This window comes from Cottoperca gobio, chromosome 18, assembly GCF_900634415.1.
Source record: "Cottoperca gobio chromosome 18, fCotGob3.1, whole genome shotgun sequence".
In the NCBI taxonomy this organism is placed as follows: domain Eukaryota; kingdom Metazoa; phylum Chordata; class Actinopteri; order Perciformes; family Bovichtidae; genus Cottoperca; species Cottoperca gobio.
This window is the reverse complement of record NC_041372.1, coordinates 7,758,675-7,782,369: the sequence shown is the minus strand read 5'-3', so window position 1 is coordinate 7,782,369 and position 23,695 is coordinate 7,758,675. Positions and strand designations below refer to the sequence as shown.

General features: G+C 39.8%; 1 protein-coding gene across 2 annotated transcripts in view; it reads right to left on the bottom strand.

The window, feature by feature from the left end:
* The window catches only part of adam19a (ADAM metallopeptidase domain 19a), a 156,439-nt gene extending 134,161 nt beyond the window's left edge, over nucleotides 1–22,278 (bottom strand). Inside the window, exons 1-2 of one of the 2 annotated variants that reach the window (XM_029454487.1) lie at nucleotides 22,099–22,278; nucleotides 1,333–1,412 (exon numbers count right to left, since the gene is read on the bottom strand). In XM_029454487.1, the coding sequence (XP_029310347.1) occupies nucleotides 1,333–1,412; nucleotides 22,099–22,228 (210 nt within the window). In that variant the 5' untranslated portion in view covers nucleotides 22,229–22,278. The remainder of the gene's footprint in view (nucleotides 1–1,332; nucleotides 1,413–22,098) is intronic. The other variant, XM_029454489.1, reaches the window with a different exon arrangement.
* Between the last annotated feature and the right edge of the window lie 1,417 nt (nucleotides 22,279–23,695).

Sequence of the window (23,695 nt, the reverse complement as noted above, 5' to 3'; positions counted from 1 at the left end):
TGTGAAAGGTACTGTGCATCCAAAATGTGGGCCCGGTAGACCAAATTTTACCCTGAATTTTGTGTGTATATTGAACAAACAAATACTGACTGCTTGTATGTTATTGTTTGTACCATGAAACCTCTGTTTTTTTCTGTTGTTGCTGCTATCAGTGCTGCTTTTGTTTTTCCTAAAGCTCTTATTGGCAACATTCACTACAACGCTGCCTATCCAGCATGTCTGAGTTGTTGTGCGCTTGCTATTAGGATCCCCATGATGCCACATCACTCTCATGATTGCGCTACATTTCTAAGCAACAACACCATGCTCTTCTAACTCTAGCATTTCCAAGCTGCTGCTTGCACTCCATCTGACAAAGAACCTTTACAGGACAGTTTTACAAACTATGCCTTCTATTGTAAATGTCCTGTTGTTAATCTTTTTGGAATATGCTGTGCTAAGTTAAAACTGTCAGTACTTTTGACTGCTGTTGCAACACTGGTGAGGAACTCCTTTCCTCCTCATCATTTTTCGAAAGGGCACATAGTCTTTAATGTGCTTGTCCTCCCAAGCAGTACATGTTGTGTGTGTGTGTGTGTGTGTGTGTGTGTGTGTGTGTGTGTGTGTGTGTGTGTGTGTGTGTGTGTGTGTGTGTGTGTGTGTGTGTGTGTGTGTGTGTCCGCAGCTGCAAGTGGACCAGTGAGGAGGTTGCGGATGATGAGGCGGTCTGTGGGCTGAAAATGAGGGCGGTAAAAAGCCTCCATATCGATAGTCTCACCACAGTGTCAAGCGTCCCCTCAGGATACAAGTACAGAACCACAAGAACAGACGTCCTATATTCATCCATAAAACCAGACAGTGACTAAGATGTGTTTACAAACAAAAAAAATAAAAAGCATCCTTGAGTCGTCTGTGTTGATCAAATATGTAAGTTACCAAGGCCAAAGAAATTCTGAGAGATGGTGTAATTACACATTTGTTTCATTATGTAAGCACATGTTTAGACATACTTCATATGAATGAACCCTTTTGATTTGTATGCACCCATGGACTTTCCACAACTCTACATGTTATGTCCCACCACTCGAAAGGCTCTAGCAATAGGAAACAATATTGTGTTGCTGGCTTTCTACATCACTTAAATCTTTCTAAGATGTAATAAGCACTGCTAGCACTTGGGGCTACAAGCAGACTTTAGACTTTTACTCGTTACCGGCCAGATATATCGGTGCAATCATAAACAGTTAAACCAATGGCCGAAGGCAAGGCAGTTGTAGTGTTTAGTCGCTTCTGATGTGGAAGGAACAGTGTCAGGGAAACAAAGATCAGAGAAAGCTTGATGAGATATCTGACCTGTGTCGAGGTTCCGGCCTCCCTTTTGCTTTGGCTTTGCGAGAGCCACTGCGCCATCACCGTCCTTTCCCCCCGCAGCCCTGCAGAACATAAAGCAGGAGGGAGATTAGGAGGACTGCATACATTGACTATAACATTACATTTAAGGCAGGTCAACACAGATGGGAGATAGGTTAGATAGAGCAGGGAAATCAACAGGGTCAACTTACTGCTCTGTGTTGTGTCAATATGTCATGGAGAAATAAGCAAACAACACTTACCCACTATTATGTTCAGTTCCAATGTAAAAAGACTGGTATAGAGTCATATAGTGAAAATATTATTTATTATTTATATAATATTAGACCTTTTAAGCTTGAGGTAAAATGAACAGTGGCCACATATTTCATGACTGAGGCAGCTGTTTAGACCATCATCTAGTAATTAAATAAACTAATCAAATTCAAACCTGCAATCACAGATTTCTGGGGCAGAGGAATCAAGTTTTGAACACAACATTGAAATATTGTGCTCAGGCCTTTTAAGTATGGTGAACATGATGGCAAACAGTTGCTTATTTACACGTCCAGAAGTTATGGAGAAACCCTGGCTTTTAGCTCATTTCCTTTAGCTCTGTTTTGGTCCCCACCGACTCCTAAGGGAAATATTAGCTGCTAAATGCTCCCCTGTGTTCCCCTGCTAGTCTCTAACTATGTCTGTCTGCTGTTTAGTGTTGAACAGGTAGTGTACAGTGGGTTGTTCTGTTTTTCTCTGAAAACAGCTAAACAATGAGCTGAAAATCACTATAAAGCTCCGTAAATTGGAGAGGATCTGCAGATTCAGGTGATTAATCTCTGTAGGTTCACTACCAGATATCCACTTCACATTGTCACAATAATAATCAGATAATCTGTGAAGGTGTAATTCTATCTCTCTTATTCTACTTTTTATCTCTACCTTATTGTACCAGAGTCTGCTCAATTTAGAAAACCTAGTATTCTGTGGTCTGAAGAATGCTTGAGGTATATTAGATTTCTAAAACATATTACATGCTCTTTATGTACACACTATTTTGTACTCGCTGATAGTCAATGTTGTGTCAACAGCTACGGGGCTGGAAAACCATATAAATTCATGTCACATTATTACCACCGTTTACTCATGCCTACGCAAAGGCCTTTCTCAAACAATCTATCTTCATAAAACTGAAAATAAATATGCCACAATCATTGGAAAATTGTAATTTCCTCAGGTTCTATTTCAACCTTTGTCTTACTGGTTTCATTTGAGTCAATTCACCAATGCAGTTCTGTGGAATAATGGCTCCCATTTTCACTGAGCAAGGGTCTCAACAGGATGACTAGATTAGCTGAGATGAATCATGAGCCCTCTTCAAATTGACAAAAACACTTCTTTGGACGGTTAATTTAAAAGAGAGTGATTCATACACGTCGGCCCGAGCCAGCTATACATTCTATCTCGGATAGCGTTGGAGCCATTTTATTTTAGCAGAATAGCAATGAACCGAACAGACAGAGGGGTTTAAGCACTTTCATTACAACTCTGGGGAACATTTAGCTGATATCATCTGGAAGACAGAACAAGACACAATAACAGTGTAATGGACTTATAAAGACCTCAGTCTGCAGTTTATCAAGCATTTGAATCAAACACATACGCAAGAACACACAGTATGCCAAGCACAAAAGAAGATAGAAAGACAAGGCTTTGTAATGATCTCCCTTTCAATGTTTATTAAATTAATAACAAAGAAGGTTTGTAAACCAGGAGTCAAGAACAAACTGTCGATTTTACTTTCTCAAAGCCAATTAAAATAAAATCAGTAAATCAGCTAAGGACTACGGACATGGTTATTAACCCGACAGCTTGAGGACAGCAGTAGTAGCATGTGTATTGTATGTCTTAATTATGCATCCCTAAAACAACGTAACTTCCCATCTGCAACCTCTAACCCAATCAAACCTCCCATAGCAGGTAATGAGGAGCCAGACACAGGACATGGAGATGATCTTTACGCTGCATGACACTAATGGTCAAATTAACTATGTAGTTCAAGCTATTGGGTACCTGAGATATATTGGGGGGGGGGGGGGGCGGGAGTGCGTAAGGAACATGATGGAAGAAGGGTTGATGCATCCAAAGGTACATTATTCTGTATATACAAAGAATGTGTTGATTAGAGACAAAAGATACTTTTTATTTTAGTTGTTGATTTATTACTTTTAAAATGTAGATAAAATACTTTTTATTTTTTAAACTCAGAATCAAATCTTTTATCAAACCTTTAAATATCTCCTCATTCTTTGTTAGCAACAATTTACCAAAACATGTGTTAGTCATTTAGCTGAAAATGTAATTCTTTGAGTTTTAGTTCCTAAATATTAGGTTGTTTACAACTGGGGACGTGCCAATCAAGTTTTTTGAACCCTGGGTCCTTTAATATTGGGTATTTGGATCCAGTCTCACTTGAGGTACGCCCAAATAATTGTTCACATTTACACACTCTAAGTTTTACTTGGATACACAGTACAATACTCGCACTGTGAAGAAGAGCAGCGCTGCAACACTATCAGGCTGAGGTGAGAGGATACAAGATTGAATTTTGATTAATTCTTTTGAGCCGATACCATCCATTAAAATATGCCCGCATCGACCCTGATGCCGTTCTTTACGATCCGCTTGGGAAATCTCTGTTTACAACTTCTCCTCTTTAAAATAATGGAAAGTAGGATTGCAGTGGTAGTCGGAGTTAAACAGTGTTTGGGCATACATTGATTACATTGACAATGTCGTTGTTTAGATTTTTTTTTCAATTTAAATTAAACGCATTTAGTAAATTTTTACGTAGGCTTTCAATGACCACGTTCATCGAATGTTAAAGATCAAAGTAAGCATCATCGACAAACATCTTTTCTTATAAAATGCCTGTTGTAATCCGTAACACCGGTGTTGTATATTAACTGATGGGAACAGTGGCATCCCTTGTGGAAATATTAACATACATATGTTCAAAAAGATTCAGATGAAATGAAATGCTGAAGAACTGTTTTTGCTATTAGATATGCATGCAAAGGTGACACGAATTATTAGAAGCAATAAGTGATAATAAACTTTTATATAACTGCTGCCAAACAACAGACACAGCTATCTGACACACCTAAGGCTGGCCTACATTGGTTGAAATAAAGTTATATCTGAAAACATGTCTATGTGAAAGCCAGACTATACATATTGTATATTGTGCTTACAAAGTCTTAGAGAATGCTGCTTTATGCTAATTGACTCACTTATGCTATAATCTGAGAACACACATCCAAACGCTGCTGAGCAAGACTGCTCTCTTAGACATTCCGCCTTTAAGATAACTGGGCTAAGATCCCACTGAGAAAGTCCATCACACTGCTTTATCAATTGTTCCCAGCAACTGCGCCTCAAAAGTCACCACAGGCCTCTGCCATGTTCTTGTCACATATGCTCCTAAAAAGCATTGCATTGCGACTGGGCCCTGAAAGGCACTTGTCACTCTCTGTTGGTACAGTAATCCATTAAGCTCTCTCATTGTCAAGTGGGCTTTGTGTTTTGTGCAATCTGCATAGCTAAATAATACCTCCACAAAAAGGTAGAAAGCCATAGGGTCTGTTGCTGTTGTATGTGTTCGATATCAAAAAAGCAAACCCAAGGTGAATTTAATCAAACACTGATATAGCTTTGTTTCTTTAGGTTGTGGAAGTTCAAATGCTTTATCACCCTGAGCAAAGTTCAGCATTAATCGTTGATAACACTGAAAGGAATCCATAAAATGTCAACAGCACTTATTACGGACAGGGTGGGGGAAACATTTCTGTGACATTTGAGGATTTCAGAAAAGGAGCAAGCAAAAATAATGAGTTGAGCAGGGTGGAATAGAACGAAGTCTGTGGTTGCTTGAGATGTCGATGTCAATCTTTTTCCCCCCTCTGGCACGGTACTGTACACGTTGGTGCGGCATCCTGTGCTCATTTGTATTTCCACTGCATCTACACATCAGGAGGCAACCAAAGATAATAGCACAGACCCGGGCTGGTGCCTGTCCGCGACCATGATGTGTCGATATTAAAGGAAAGTGACTATCTATTTCAGTAGCTTTTAGAAGCTTCATATCTTCAGTGTAAAGCAGATACATGCCTTGTTGGCGCCTGAATCTGCTTTAGTCCTCCTGCCTGCCCCACACCTACTGACTCCGCATAGAGATTCAATTCGCTTTAGGCTTTCCTTACTGACGCTAAAAAAACTTCCAAAAGCTTGCCGTTTTGACATATCTTTGAACCTTCTGAGTATCAGAACATTTCAAATCTCACTTTAGCTCCATCCCTCAAATAGGGTCAGGAGAGTGTTTGTGGTAGTGCCCAAGATGTGGCCCAGAAAATATTAACATCTGCATTCAATATTCATTTACTGCCAAAAATCAACAAATGACACATTGGTGTGGAGTCTGTCATTATGGCATCCTCTCTGCAGAAAACATTAAGGCTGGCTAATAGCTTCAGCAGAGGCATTAGAGGTTGGAGGGGATGAGGCTCTCCATCACGCCACACCCGCTGAATGATCGACTGTGGCTCAACGAGGCTTTGGGCCGCTTAATAAACACCAGGCAGATGCGATACCCAACCTCTGAGTCAACAAATCACTGCTGTTCTTTGCTTCACTTCTCCTGGCTGCAACACTTCCACGGAGTCTCTCGTGAAGCTTTTCAATTGTAAAAATCACTTTGTGTGACAGTTTGTGTGAACGTGACTGTCAGGTGGTACAGTACATGTGTGCTGGGTAATCTGATCTACCCCATTCTGCAGGGGAAGAATAAAGCGGCAGTGAATGGATGGACGGATGGGGATAATGAAAGGCAAAAAAAAAGGATGAGAGGGGTCGCTCCTCTAACCAAGAACCTAAACCTCATTCCCCAGTTTAGCAGAGAGCTCATTGGATACACCGTCTTATCCGCCTGCTCAAACGCCAACCTCGGGGCATCCGTTTCCAGTCAGAGACAGAGCTATAGCACTCTATGGTAAATGATCTTTTAAATGCTTCCTTTCATGTCTTGTTCCTCACCGTACCTCTCCGTCTTGTTTCTTATTAGAGCTCTGTAAGTGCTGCTAGATAGTTTTTGTGTGGAGAAACGGAGGCTGCCGAGCACAGAGCAGCTTCAAAGTTTCACAGCGTTCTGACTTCTACAACCACTCTGAGGCAGACGGGAATGATGAGTTGGACAAAGTTTGCGAGAAGTAGTTCAGAATGTCTTCCAAAATGGCTGCCCCTGGGTCCAAAGAAAATCAATTTATGTTTAAGAAGGTGTTATACTCCATACACAGCTCTTCTACAAGTACAGGCAGCTTCATAAACTGAAAATCTCATGATGGAAAAAGGGTGAAGAGGTGAAGCTCAGCCTCTCACCGCTACCTTACAGAACAGCAGCACACTTTGCTTGATTTAAAATCCACATTTATTGTGGAGCAGGCTCTGAAGCCAGTTTAAAGTCAACACTGACAAAACCGGAGGGCACTGACCAATTTTTAGTACATCATGTAATCCACATTGGATGTCAGGGAGTCATTGAAGAGGGAAGATGTCTTTTTTGTTTGTTCTTCTGAACTTAAACAGAGGAGTAAAGTAAAGTAGAAGTTATTCATCTATCATCATTATGGGCCTGTGTGCTTCTCTAACTCTTAATCTTACTGCAAAGCACTCATTGTGGTGGCGTTTCTGGAAGAGTTGAACTTGAAGGCTGGCACTATTTCGTACTATCTACTTACAAGTGACGGAAGTCATTGTGTGAAGAATAAATATAAAGAGCTTAAGAGAGAAGTTGAACCCCTGCCTACTCTCTCGCCTCCACACGTTTGGCCCATTACTGCGTGAAATTGACCTTCTTGTCAGATTGTCCGTTTCGGGTAATAACAAGATGTTTGGTACAAAAGCCCCAAATTCTGACCTTCGAAAGCTGTGGGGAGAGGATTGGGAAAGATTTTCAACATTGACCCCTCAATGAAAGACCCTATTGAGTTTCCGTATGAGGATTACAGGATTCAACGTTTTGGAATTTGACCTGTACTACAGAGTAAAAATCCATATATCTGTTAGAGGCTGACGGGTGCAAAATCAGGCCAATATTATCGTACTATGTTAGCTTAAGACTGATACATTGGCAATATATATATGAAGGTCTGTAAATATAAAAAACGACTGCAGTGGGGAAATCCCAAAGATATGTTGGAGTTCATTTAGAAACAGCACATACAATATTATTTGAAATTATAAAAATGTCCTGCTAAGTACATGCTGTCTCTTGGTAACAATTATTGAATTGCCTCATTCAATGGATCAAAAATATGTATTAATGTTATGCTGAAAAATGAATATCAGCTTAAAAAACCTAGTGTCAGTCGGCCTCTTTTGATATTTCTGTCTCTCGCAGGTTCCCAAACTAAAGGCTGAATCAGTTAAGCTTTAAGACATCCTTTTGGATTACTGGGCTGGGGTGCATACTATGTACGTAAACGCAAGGTATTCAGCTTCAAGACCAGAACAAGACTTTCAATAGCATGCCATCCCCCAGTCTGTCCCAGTTTCCCTGCGTCTTTCTACACTTTCTACATTTAGAAAACGAAAGACACTGCCTTCCCCTGCATCAGGTAATGTGTCCCTGCTGTGCAAAAATGTATATCCATCAAGGATAATGAATAAATTATAATGAAAATTAATAAAAAATGTATGGCAGCCTGTAATTGAGATAATATGACACAGCGTGGTCCAGTATGAGGCATTTACTTTCTGTATGCTACTTTAATGATAATGTAGTTACAGGAGATGAAGACAGTAGAAGATTATCCACAAAATTATCCTTTTCTTTTCTTACCAGTGTGAAATAAAGGTTGATTGATTATTCAACTTGCTGTCAGAAAGCGCATCCAATAATTACGCCATAATAACTTGAAATAATGAATCACTTTGCAATAATGTTTATTGTCTTTTGTCTGCTTCAGTAGACAAAAGGCTTTCATGTCATTTGTACACTGGTGTACACGATACAATGCGTTTAGCTCAAAGGCAGAACAATGTAAATTCCATGAGCATAAAAACATGACTTATCCAGAAGTAATAATAGGTCATTAGAATAGAACATATAAAAACAGAAACAAATTCGGTACATCTTAATGATTTCCTCTCCAGGAAAGAGTTTAAAGTTCTGATAAAAAAAACAGTGTAACTGAAGAATTGCTAATCCTAAACTGGAACTGGTATTATGTATCTGTTGTCCCTTTTCTGTGTGTAACATGCTCTATTTTTAATTGTCCCTTGTCTGTTTTGACATGCTTTATTTTATCATTTTTATAACCTTGCAATGGTGTGCTATCTTTGCCAGTTCTCCCTCTAGAAAGAGATTTTAATCTCAAGGGACTTCCTGGTTAAATAAAGGATAGATAAATAAATAAATAAAGAATATGTCAAATGAAGGGTAAGGGCAGCGGAGAAATGTTCCATCACTGCTGCAAAGAACAGCACGTTCCCTTTCGTGTTTCTTAATTGTGGAATCCACGTTTAATTGCCGCAAAGGTTACAACTCATTTTATCCACCTTCAGTAGATTAGACACCTCAGGGACCCACGAGAAAATTGTAAAACTTCTAATAACTCCACGAGAGTGAAAAAAGCCATTATTTCTATATTTATATTTGTTCATCCTATGGGAATTTAGTCCATGTGTTTTCCCCTAATGCTAAGATGCTTAAGCGCAAAATAAGTAGCATCCAGGCTTTCTATGTTATTTGGAAGCTTAATTGTAGACAAGGATTAGAGAACACAAAATTAGGTGGAAGTCATTTAGATTTCCAAAGGCCCAGTTTGCATTGATTTGGCTTTAAATAGGCTAAATACTGTACAGTTCAATTATAGCCACACACTAAGGCTTGTGAATACCCCGAGGGATAAGACTATGTTGTCCGGGACACAAGAAAACATGGTTTGTGATTGTAAAGCATTCGCGAATAGCAGAAGTGATTTCCTGCAGCGCTAGCATTAGAAAACTAAGTAAATAAAATAATCATAAATTGCATAAATAAGTCGGGGAAACAGGCACCCTAAGCCGGATCCCTGAGGAAAACACTTCCCCATCATTGCTTTGTGCTGAGTGAATGGACCCGGACAGTGCTGATTGTTAACTGTAACGTCTAGTTTTAGGAAGCATGAAATGGGCTGATAGAGCAGCTGCTGCAGCCTGGACTGCTGTGCTCCGACAGCCTTGCCACACTAGATGTGACTGAGCATGGCTGGAGCACATGAAAGACTTTCCTCTCACACTGGAAGTCATATCAGTTTTGCAGTAAAGCACTGTTTCCCCAATCACATGAATCACTCACTTTGCCAAAGTTTCCAGACATCTGTCTCTGAGATGTCTGCCTCCACCACAATGGTGATAAAGAGAAATTACTTTTTTTTTTTTCTTTTCTTTTTTAAATCCAGCATCAACATCTCTTTTCAAAAGCAGTTTCCTTGTTACTCTGGACAACCAACACAACATTCTGTCGAAAACATCCAATTCCATTAACCTTCTTTTTATTGTGGGTACGGCTCAGATCTCAGAGGATATAACACAACATCTGGACAAATAACACCAAATCCATCTACATGGCAAGATATCAAATGTAGTCTGGGTAACTCACTCTTTTCCATCTCTGATATGATGTTGTAAAACTGTTGAATTGTTTGAATACCTCAGTCAAAAAACTCAATGCCTTTTAATACACACAGAACTCCATGTCCACTTACTTATTCTTTGATCAGGTGAAATATACTTATATATACACAGCGGGTAAAATAAGAATCAAACACGTCACCATTCAAAGGTGCAATTGACATGACATTTTCACCAGATGTCGGTAACAACCCATGCAAACCAAAACAAATAAATTCAGAAATTAAGCCTTTGTTGGTAATGACAGCTTCAAGACGCCTCCAGTGTGATTTTGGCCCATTCTTCCACACAAACAGTCTTCAAATCTTGAAGGTTCCCTGGGCCTCTTCTATGAACTCTGATATTTACTTCTTTCCATAGATGTACTATTGGATTCAAGTCAGTTGATTGGCTGGGCCATTCTAGCAGTTTTATTTTTCTTTCTCTGAAACCAATTGAGAGTTTCCTTGGCTGTGTGTTTGGGATCATTGTCTTGCTGAAATGTCCGCCCTCGTTTCATCTTCATCATCCTGGTAGATGGCAGCAGATTTTTTATGAAGAATGTCTCGGCACATTTTTCCATTCATCCTTCCTTCAATTATATGAAGTTTGACAGTGCCATATGCTGAAAAACAGCCCCACACCAGGATGTTCTCACCTCCAGACTTCACTGTTGGTATGGTGTGTTTGGGGTGATGTGCAGTGACCTTTGACCTCCAAACATGGTGTGTATTATGGCATCCAACGAGGCATCCAGGTTTGTCTAAATGTTGTGCAGCAAACTTTAAACGAGCTTCAACATGCTTTTTCTTCATCAATGGAGTCTTGCGTGGTGAGCGTGCATACAGGCCATGGCGGTAGAGTGCATTTCTTATTGTCTTCTTTGAAACAATTGTACCTGCTAATTCCAGGTCTTTCTGAAGCTCCTTGGCTCTTGGACAACTCTTCTGATAATTCTTTTCACTCCTCTTTCATAAATCTTGCGAGGAATCTTCTTTATGGTGAGATTATGTTCTATCCACTTCCGGATTATGGCCCCAACAGTGCTCACTGGAACATTCAGAAATCCTTCTGTAACCAATGGCATTAGTATGTTGTGCAACAATAAGGTTGCGAAGACTTGCGAGAGCTCTTTGCTTTTACCTATCATGAGATGTTTCTTGTGTGACACCTTGGTAATGAGAGACCTTTTTAGAGGCCGTCAATTGAGACTGAACCAGCTGATATTAATTTGCATTGACAAGTGGCAGGATTGCTTTCTAATTACTGATAGAGTTCAGCAGGTTTCTTGGATTTGGCAAATGGAAGGTACAATAACAAGAGTGGAGTGCATCACACACGGTCCAGTGCATTGCATCCTATTACCCGCATCATTAACGCCTGTAGCGCACACCAAACAGACAAGAGAACTAAGATAGTAGCCAGGACGTGCCGATCCGTGGAGGAAATTAGGTGAAGTGGCTGCTCTTCTGAAGAGATTAATGTTGATACTGGGGAATACAACACTGATGTATTCTGTCAAGCACCTCATCCCCTAGGTACAAGATGGACAATTATTTTTCGCTGTTGTGTGAATTTTCAATCCGTGGAGGTTTCATATTTGTAAAACTTACCCAAAGCAAAGAAATGCTATTTTATGTGCATGACGTCGTCCCAATGTAAAGTATGGGCGGAAGCGAAACCGAAAGCTAGAAAACTCTTATACGCTGGATGAGCAATTTTTATTCAGGTGTCTGGCGTCATCTTTCAGTCCGGTATCCAGTGTTTACAATACAAAACCCTGGTACCCCCAGTACATCCATGGTCATCCCCTAATGGTACGATGGATACAAGTTGAGGTCCTCAGGTTGTCGGTGTCCTATAGGGTTTATCAAGTTGTGAGCATGCAAGTGTTTGGAGTGGCAGTGTTATATTGTTGTTTTTTGTGTGAGAATGGTGCAAGCTTTTTTCTGCATTAATCCAAAATCCAATAGAACAATCCCATTGGCTTTTTTGTTGAGGGAACCGGTGCGACGCTAACTTCATTCTTGGCCTGTAAATATGTCATCCCTGCAGTGCTGTCAACCTGCTGGTGGAGCTGGTGTCAGTAGGATTCATCTTCTTGGAACCAGAGATGTCTACACGAAAGTTCATGGCAATCCATCTAACAGTCGTCTAGATATTTCACTCTGGACCAACAGACCAATCAACACTGCCATCACTAGAGCAACAGTACTGTAGCGCCTGGCTAAAAATCTATAAGCATATAAACACCAGTACAGAATATAGCCCATTTGCAGGTGTAGTCTAATTAATATTAGCCATGAAAAGTATTCTCTCACTTTCAACAAGCACCTGAAGTATGAATCCCGTCCAGATAATGACCTTGTTTTGTCTTTGTGAAGTCATTCATGTTCCAACACTCCTTCTCCAGGCCTCATACACACGTCTCTTTTTTTTATTCTCTCTTTTCCTCTCTGGACCTTAAGGGATTCTATGCCGACATTAAGAGAGAAAGCCGGAAGAGTCACGCCACGGCACTAGCCCGGCGAGCTATCACTGCATGGTGCTGGGGGAAAACAATGAGAGGTGTGATCTATATCTGACAGCGGCAGATATCTACTCCAGCGGCTGAAAGATAAGGAGCGGGAGGACGGGGGGAGAGGGGTGTGAAGAGAAAGGAGGAATAATATACAGCAAATACTTTATCTTCTTGAGAAATGACTGTGTGGATTCACTTTGTAAAGGGAGTGGAGTGGGCTCTCTAGGTAGACAAAAAAGGGAAGAGATAAAGTGGGTAATTTCAATGGAGGGGGGCAATCAGCTGCTTTATGTTATCGGATTCCAACCCACCTCTATTTGGCCTATTATCATCTATCCTCTGGTCTGTTTGCATAGCTGGTGCATACAATGAAAGTCCTGTTCAAGAGCAGAATCCCATCTTTTTCTTCTTCTTTCCCCTGAGGTTAATGCCCAGGGTGGGACTACAGAGAACTGAGATGGCATAGCATATGCTTTCCCTGCCATCCAGTGCCAGATTGAATGTGAATGGATCATGTCCTTTTTTTTCTTTAACCCACTTTGGGGACTTTTTGTGAAACTGGGGATGGTGGTGAGAAGCTTGTGGGACAACAAGAAGACAAAGTTAGATGGAGAGACAAGGAGGGGTGTACATTATTTCCCAAACTGAGATTCTAAACTCTGAGAAACTTGTTCAAATATACAGTATTCACAAATACAGTACAAACATCAAGCACTAAGAGTTGGCGGTGTAGGCGCTTCGTTTTGACTGGGCATTGAGGAGACTTACTACTAATGCCGCCAACAGCCTCATTAAAAGAAAAAGTAAGAACTCATTTTTGTGATCTCTGTCTTCTGAAGCGTGAGCCAAGGGGCTGGTAGAATGACAACAGTCGCAGCAAGATCTGCTTCTCCTGTCGTATCCAATCAGAATCTGTCCAAGTCTTTCATAACTTTCTTGCGTACTGTATGTGTCTTTATATTTGATGTTTGAAATGGATATTTCAAGGTATTTAAATTAGGTTTTTGAAAGACTAACTTTGCTTTTAGTGGATTATGTTAGTGCTGACCAAACTTCAGCATTTGAATTATCCTCATGAATTATACATCATCATTGTGCATGAATACTAAAAGGTAATATATCTAAAACTCATAAACATGATGAGAGAAAAATAGCAGAGATACTCAGGTCGTGATTTCACCGCCTGGATTAATGAGAGCAGTGCTGAGACTCATTAAGGTTCTGAATGATATTTGTCTATATTCATGCAACATCTCAGTCTAAGTCCTATAAGATGTTTGTCCTGCCTTTGATATGGTTGACCAGACAGACTGGGAAAATGGGTTGGACTCTCAGACAGTCCTAAAGTGGTTCAAAAGGGATCTTCAGGACCGCAACTATTATGTCTCACTTGGCAATACATCTGAATAGACCAACATGAATTAAGGAGTTCCACAAGGCTCACTCCTCTGGCCTCCGTTATTACCATATACATGCTTCCACTGGGCCAAATGACACCAAAAAAACAAACAAACACGCATTAATTATGCAGACTACACCCAAGTTTACCTTACTCTGTTGACTAGCGGTGCAACTAACGTTTCTTTTCATTATCAATTAATCTGACAATTACTTTTTTTTCTTTGGATTAATTGAGTTGTTTGGTCTAATAAATGCTAGAAACTTTGAAAACAATTTGTTGAAAGGACAAAATGATGTGTTTAAATGTCATGATTATACACTACATTCGGATGGGGAAAAAAAGACGAAGAAAAGAGAACTCATCCCACCATATCACGCCAGTCTGCCAGTGTGAGATATAATACAGTTTAAATGACTGCTTGTCTATAAATCTGTCAATGCCTGGTACCAAAATACATCTCTGACTGTCTGTTACCATACACCCCTCGTGAACACATCACTCACTGTATGCTATCAACATGTGTAAGTAAGTAAGTAATAAACCACTGATGTGTAGACTGCTAAGTCAAACCCACAGATTCTTACAATGCTGATCATTTGGTGCTTTTTAACCTCCAAATTATTGTCCGTTGAGAAACAGATAAAGCAATATTGAGACTGTGAGAAGTGTTCTGTGAGACCACCAGCTGATTAGAACTGTTGGTGACATACACCAGGGGCCAATTATCACCAAGGAACCGCACTTCAGTTAAAGCATAAATTCAAGTGAGAGAGCAACGTCTTTTACACCTCTTTCTCTCTTTCTGGTTCACCCAGTCAGAGTGGACTGATGGCAGCCTGTGGTCGATGGGGGGGGGGGGGGGGGTCAAACAGAATAAAGATGACATTTTTGTCTCTCTCTTTCTCTCTCAGTTCAAGTATTCCTGAACTCGTCCCAGTTTTAATGAGGTGTTCAGTGGAGTTTCCTTCCCTTCTCTCTCCTCCTTCCTAGTTTTTCCACAGAACTGAAGTGGTGGGATGGATCAGTACGAGTGCTGTGAGGGGAAAGCAGTTCCCTATCTGAACAGATGATTGAGTGTTCACCTTCCCCTCACACCTGATAGAAAGAGAGCCCCTTTAGAATGCGTGTGTGAGACAGAATAATAGCCAGATCCAATGATACGCTGCAAATTATTTCTGCAATTCCTGAAAAGCTGTAACATTTACATATAAATAAGTGTGGGTTTTGCTCGTCTTTATCACCAATTGATTCATCACAGCAGTCATTCAGACATGCTCTACTCTAGATGAGTCATTTCCAGGTGTTGGGAAATTGTGTTTATCTTGGTTGTATGTATCCACTTTAATTTCATGTCAAAGAAGAAAATAACAAAAGCATTCTTTAGGGTCTGTAGGGTTTTTACTATTTTGACGTTGAAAAATGTTTCAAAGCCTTTCGCTAATAACCAACGGAGCTTTCTCATAATAATAGTAGGTCACGCTTGTTTGTCTTCTTTATATTCTAAACCAGGGATACTCAACTTGCTTTGGCCGGGGGGTCACTTTTGCAAATGACAGAAGATTTCGGGGTCCAATTTGGACCTTTGGGAGGGGGGGACAAATGTTGGCAAATTCAATCGTCAGCATGAATGTGACTTGCTGAGAAGAGTCATCACTCTTTTATTCTTGTTGAACTACGAAAACACACGGCTCACTTCAGCCTTGATCATACAGTATGGACACAGACCCGGTGAGTAGCAGAGTTGCACACATTCAGCAGAGCAGACGTGCTTGTGCTTCCTACAAACTCCAATCAGGAGTCATAAATTGGCCTCTATAGTGTTACTGAGTTATGTCTCTTTTCCCTCAAAAAGCATCTTTTGCTGAGTACACATATTCCTGTAGAGAGCGTTTAACCACAAAACAGCCAAAAGTCTAATTTTAGCTGTTATGGAATTAATGTCAATTAGCTAAGGCTGACATAATCTGCTGCTGGTGATGTTTGTCAGAGATTAGGGGTTTGATAAGAGATTAGTAGTTGTAGTAGGCAGAGCAAATCGAGTTATTCTGCCAATTGGATAGAAGATCCAAAATGGAACCTGATCGCTGGTTTTGATCATCTATGAAATGTTTAAATCATTCATGAAGCAAAGTGCCAAATATTTGATGTTTCTGACATTTTGTAGACCAAACGGTTAATTGAAGAAAAAAAACATTAACGAATATTAATTATAAAAAGTAATGGTAGCCCTTTGGGAAATATCTACTATCATCCACAAACGACGAATAAAACTTTGTGTTTGCGTTTGTAGAAACTCAATCAAATAAGGAACAATCCACACATCTCACTATGCTGTTTCATTGAGAAGTATTTTCTGCCAAAGTACACCTGCCAACTGTCTATCTCTACAAACAGCATTCCTCTGAGCCGAGCTGAGCGTCAGTGCAGTATGTTGTGTTTGTATCATCACAAGTGTGTCTCATCCTGGCGCTTTTCCGGGGAGGAGATGTAATCAAATTATTCACGTCTGCATGAGGAAGGGATCACTTCCACAATATTTAATCTCAAGGGAATGTACTCTGATTACAGGAGTGAGTTTTTATCCCCGGTGGACTGGTGTAACACAAACAACTTATATGTGATATTCAATGCACACACATTTAGAGAAATATATGCTTTACAGTACGGCTTTAAGTTATGTAATCATTTAAATAGCATATGACACTCGCTCTCAGAGAATAGGCAGCTCAGTTATCTCTTTTCTCAGTTCATCATAAAAGGGTTTACAAACTTCATGTGTTTCTGTTGAACTATATTACCCTCCATCCTTGCATGGAGACAGACTGGAACAGGAAGCTCTCAGAGACACAGCACTTTATGGCAGGACCTCACCTACACACTGCAGACCCACAAAGCATAAACATAACGCTTGGGAAATTAATGACTAAAAGAAGCCCACACATCAGACCAGAAAAGGACCTTGCACAGTATTTATGTGGCTGTACAAATAACAACTATGAAATCTTGTTAGATTTCAAACAAAATATTATTCAAGTATGCAACCTTGCTGTCACGCCGGCCTGGTGTTTGCAGGTGGAAAATAGGGGGGGGGTGAAAAGGTGAGCTGGGCAATGTCGGAGAACGTGTCTCCAATGAAAGTTTGCCTGTTTAGAGGTCGAGCCGCAACAGTTCTGCAGACTGCGCAGCCAGTCCCTTCAGCCCCCCCTGGAAATAACAGCCCACGCTTTCAAAAGCTCTCAGATCATTGCATACAGAATCCTCTGGGCTCCTAGAACAGGCCATGCATTGCAAAAACATGTGGAGCGCAGGCCCTGGGCTGCAGCGCCTTGTAAATGGGCCGTGTTGCAGGCAGATATTGTGGAGAAAACTGCTGAGCACAGAGTTCATTTGAATCCCGGCAGGGCAAAAGTGCATTAGAAGTTTGGAGGGCTTTTTTAACCTTTTGATGACATGTCTGCGATTGAAAGTGTGAGAAGACTGACAAAGAGAGCAATCAGGAAGTGTGCAGAGCATGTGAACAGGAAGCAGCATGGAGTGAAGTAACATTTTCTGAGCTGCAGGGTAAGAACTCATGCAGAAGTGCAAACCTACACATTAACCCAACTAGTGACTATAGCTGATCTTGAGGTGTTGCGATGTCGGTAACCTACCCGACTCGTCTTGCAACACGGACCCCGTCTCGTTTAACATGCTTTTTTGATGTGACTTTTGCAAGATGTTTCCAAAGGCAGTGAATAAAGGCGCGTACATACTTTCCGCGTTGCGCGTTCAAAACATGTGCATTTGCCGATCCACACGCCACGTTACGCTGTTTGAAAGGAGTTTCATGCGATTTGGTTGTCTTTGTTTTCCCTTAAAGATTAATTATATTCATGCTGGTCCTCACACAACCTCTCTTTAAAACAATTAATCCGTTTGTTATCTTTTTCACCACTAACTGGACTGGAGTGTGGAACGAAACAGTCGACGCGCTTGCTAAGCGTACAGTCCACGCGGTCACAAATTTTGGGTTGCACACGGATGGTCCACTCAGACCCTCGCGGACATGGCGGATGACGTGATTCGAGTCACGAGGACCATAGCGAACCCTCGCGGATGCCGAATGTATGAATTGACCTTAATTGTGTTAAATAATAGTGATCTCAATATTGACCAAAATGAAGTTTTCGAGCACCTCTTCTTAATGTAATGCCAGGGATATCACGCAGAACCATTACTGAGCCACCTGATCTGAAAGTTTCATGGTGCAAGTCAAGGATGTCACTGCATTTATAGCAATCTAAAATCCTTTCAACTGCATCTGTGACTAAATGAGAATGCCACTCAAAATGAACTCAACTGAAACATGTCTACAATGCAAGCAAACTCCACCCACATTTGTCTAACTGGGCCAAAAAAAAACACTCAAATTGAATTAAAAGTCTTGTCAGTCACTTCTGCTAAGGTAAAGTAGGGTAAGGTGGTGCTGCCCACTGAGACATACTGTATTTACCTTGAGGCAAGAAACAGTGCTGTAAAACATTTCAAAGGAATGCATCACATGTGGGCTATGGAGTATGTGCTTGACCAAAACACAACATGGACAAAGAAGTGGTGTTTTGAAAAAAGAGAAGTAGGAATTTGTCTTGGTACGGCTTCTCTGAAAGGCTCACACAGTTCTGCTTGCTAATATATGAGTTCCACATTTGTTTTATTCTTGAGCCTATGAGAAAGGGGAACAAAGATGAAGTGTGATTATTAAGGAGTCCTTGAATCAATCCTCCTCTCAGCTATATGTGCAGACATATCCACATATATAATACAAGAGTTGTAACTCCAAGATCTTAAAGACTGGACTACTGGTCCTGATTATACCTTCTTCTCTTTTTCTTTTCTTTTTTTACTGTAAAATGTCCTGCACATTACATAGATTCACAATACTTTACATTACACAATTCAAGGAATACTTGTTTGTTATGCGGTTATTTTAATGTATATAAAAAGAAATGGTTCCCTGTGACGGTTTATTGTCTTCAGATGATCAGAGGCTGTGTTCAAAGATGAGCTGTTAATGGCAGATGTGATGGTTGATTACTGTGGTTCTGCTGACTGCTGCAAATTAGCTCGCCGTTTTAATGGCACACAATCAACGCTCGCCTGATGTATTGTTTTTTGGAGGGTATTTTCAAGCAGGCAGTTGGAACAGAGGAACAGCCCATTATCATCGTTCTATTTAGATTGTTTTTTGGCCAGTTATGATATGCAGCCAATTTTCTGGTGCATTAGTGGTGGACACCATGCCGCAGAAGAAAATGCTGGATCGACAAAAACTAAAAACAATATGGTAAAACATGAAGGGAGGAGGTGGACGGACAGACAAAAAAAGAAATGGCACAGTCCTCTTATGTTGGACCTGCTGCCAATTTCCAGCAGCGGGAGACTAGTGTGGGACATATGGTATTATATAATTATGAAGAAGTTGCACAAATGAAGCGCTTACTAACCAGTATCTGTGCTCATCTACAACTCCTTAATCAAGAGCTGAAAAATAAACTAAAAATGTGTCACTGTCCAAAAACGGATTAACTGCACTGTACATTTAGTGTTACTGACATCTTTTATAACAACTGTGTTGTTTGAATGGGAAATAGCTTGCAGGACATACCGGTACCCTAAATTCTCAATTATAAGTCAGTATTGAAACATTTTATATAATACCGAGGCGTGGCAAAGCATGAAAAATAAGGCTTTGTAAATTCAGTATAATGTTAATTTCCACAGCGCTAATTCCATCAATACAACAACAGAGTCATGTCACTCACCACTCTGCTGAGAACACCTTGTTTCAATACAAATTCTGTCCTCATTCACCTATTATATCCAATCTTCTACTTTGTCAGTTTTTGATCGCTCTTAAAATCACAGTAAAGTTACCGGTTGGGCTTTTAATGTGAAACATCCGAGCAGGAAGTGCTGAGCATCACTGACGGTGAGCAGTGTGAGCTTCAATGATAGAAGATAATGACATTAAAACACATTACACATTGTAAATCAAGTTCCCAGATGGATGTGTTAAGTGTGGAGTGTATTTAAGAAAAGCCGAAAACATACTGGCGAAGCTTTGTGCGACGTGTTTTAATCAAGACAACAGGTGAACATGGAGGAAGCGTTGAGTTTGCATCGGCAGCTAATTAAAACGGAAGACGATTATAAAACTGAGGCATCTTAGTGAAATGTGATCAAATAAAAAAAACTAAAACTAATTAAACTTTTCAGAACTACAACAATAAGCCATTAAATTTGACTTTCAGATCCATAAAACTAACTCCCCTCCAACACTACTCTACTTCCAAGACATAACTCAAGTCAGGAACGCATCACAAGATTAATTTCGCATTCCAGTACCGCCTTACAAAAACAATTATGGTCAGAGAACATTTTTTCAAACATACAATCAATTCTGGAATGAGATCCCATATTACATTACGGCAACCTCTATTACACATTTCAAACAGGCAAATAAACACTATTTACCCACAACCACTGATTGAAATCTCATATACCATCTTACTCACTCATGTGTTGCCAAAGCAGCTACTACAACTGCAATTACTATTATGAAAGACAATGAATTAAATTAACAAAAATACATTTAAATAATACATTTAAATAAATAGTGAAATAAATAAATGAATTAAAATGATATATAGAAAAAGTAAAAAAGTACAGGGCTGTAGTGTTGGATTGCATCTGACAGTTCATGTCGTTTTATATTTTAAACATTAGATTTGTGTTCTCTCACTGAAAACTCGACTGTGTGTTGATGTCAGTGAAGATGCCAAACACACACACGCACGCACGCGCACACGGGTTGTTAACTACATTAACTTGGAATGTCTTTCTTGTATGGGGGATAGTGTTTGAGTCTTACTTTTCCTTGGGGTAGTTCAGACCACATGACTGGACAGGGTGATGCATCTTCATACCAGCCACTATCACATACACTGGTCTTTATCTGGCTGGCTGAGAATGGGAAGGCGCTGAATACATTCAATTTAAGTTTTAGAGTTCATTTCAGGTCCTTTTAAATACTGAGTGCTGTCAGGACTGCCAGCCAAGTCAGACCCACCCCTAACAGTGAGTAATAAGATCCAAACAGGAATTTACATTGTGGTGGTTTCACTTATAAAGTCCACAAAAACGGACTCTCTGTGGCATTATTGGCTAAAATCATGACGGCTCTACTGTACCGGTCAGCTGTATTCCGGTATTCCTCTAAACTGCTGCCTTTTATGGACAACGCACAAAGAGGACAGGGCTGATTCTGTAGTTTGGCTGGAAAAAACAACTGTTAACATCTATACTACAGACAATTCGTCGACAAGCCTAAATATATTTTTAAACGTGTGTTCTTCTACAATACAGAACTTCCCAAACTTCTTAAATAAATATTAAACAAGAAAAGATGTGGTGAACGGAAAGCCGCTCGCTTCGATACGTGTTAGGATTGATAGACGCTCACCCGAAACACGTTTGAAACTCTGACAATTTAATGTTACCTTGCATACAGTGAGATAGCAACATATAATACAACATAATAAACCTTGTTTTTAGAAAACCTAACGTCTTGCGTCAATTTCGGCATGAAAGCCATGACTCAATAATGTTAACTTTTTGAATGTGACCTTATTCACCCCCTGGAACCCACCACCTACAAATTTGAGGAGGAGGCAATTGTGGGAGTTAACCAGAGACCCAGTAATAAAAGTAGAGATGTTTATCACAGTGTTATTCAGTGATTATGTGTTGTTTTTTTAGGTGCAAGCCTATGGCAATATAAATATTGAATACATGCTATTTAGGAAAGATCTAGTACATCATGTGAATCTTGTGCCTTTGCCTGATAAGGAACGTGATATTAAATTGCCATATTTCTATACGGAATTTGGCGTACGCAGCCCTGGGCTTTATATAACGGCTAATTACTCTAAGTAAAGTTTCAGTGCTATCCCACTAAACAAATACCGCTTCAATTAAACTGCGTTATACTGAATTACACTTTAAACGTTTCATACATGTTTATCAATTGGGGTTCAATGCTTCAAGACGCAACTGGTAGATGCTAAAAGAAGTTTTACAGCATGTCCGCTCTTTTCTTTACCTTGTTCTCCGGTGTTTCCGCTGGCTCTGTCCAGTGTGCCGTTCAGCAACAGAAAATAAAGAAAAACGAGCAAACGTCCACATTTTGCCGGTGATATTTGGACATTTTTCTGCCTGTGTTTACTGTACATCCCTGTGACCCTCGGTACCGCCGACCGTCCTCCCTTTCCACGCCGTTTTCAACTCTGCCTCCCTCTGACTCCTCTGAGCGTCAAACACGGGAGAGTAAAATACAGCACTTCCTGTATGAACTATCAAAATAAAACATACAAAATACAGCTAAGAAGTGAAAATGTTTCCAATTAGGGAATCATATAAGATTATCATTATTATTATCATTATTATATCATTATTATTATTATTATTATTATTATTATTATTATTATTAGGAATGGTCGTTTTTGTAATAATTATGAGTCTGGGGTTTTACCTCAAAATCAACCCTGAGATGCTTACTTATTGAGACCAGTTTTCATTGGCTGACATAATTCCAAGCACAGGCAGTTAAGGCTCAAAAAGGAAATATTAAATGTCACATTCAATGGAAGAGCCTAAAGGATTGAAGCTATCAAGTGGGAAATGAAATGCATTCTTCAGTGACCAGCGGATATTACATATCTACCAGACGTTTTATTATTTATCTCATATTAATATCTTTGACATTCTGGCAGAAGATGGCATGACATCTTCTGTCATGATTCTGTCAATCATCAATGTCATGCAGAAGCATGACATTAATGCAGAAGACGGTGGGGTCCACACCAGGGGTCTTTTCAAAATCGCATACTATAGTATTCATACTAAGTATGACATCAATGTGGATTTTGTGCACAAGAGAAATGCCCGGATGCTTGAGTTTACTTCAGTGTGAACAGTCTCTTGGTTTAGGCATACTTAATTGTAATTTAGTAGACATATGTATTACATACAGATTGAGTATGCAGAACTTCAATATGCGATTTCAAATACAGCTCAATTGTCTCCCAATTCCATACTACATACTCCTTAGCAGGTTTTAAGTATGTAGTGTGTTCACACTGAAAAGGTCCATTCATAGCTATACCAGGGTATAAAATAATATACACTAAGTAAAAACAGCTCTATTTATACTTATAATCATACATGTAATATACTTATTATTGAGTATACTGTTGACATAGCCACAGGGCAAAAAAGTTACTTGAGGGAAAACTATTCATTATATATATTTGGCAAAACCTTTTAATTAATCTTTGTGAAGTTCAATTGGCAATGGCATTCCTAAAGTTACAGTTTTGTTGTAGTGCATTGGCTCAATTCATGCTTATTCAAAACAGTAAAGTATGTTGCCTTTTTGTGAACTGCAAAAAAAATGTATGATATGACCATTTATGCATTTCAGTATGTTTTACTGAAATGGGTTTCTCCCGACATGGTGGTATTAATACGTTTCCTGTGATATAACCTACCTGACTCTTGCAACAAGAAAAAAAGTGTTCAAATGGCTTCAGCAAACTCTCAAAGCACAGGTATCAAAACTTCTTATCAGCAAGTAAATGCACGACATTAGCAGACCGAAAAAAAAAAAAGAAAAAAAGCTTTTACACAAATATACACAA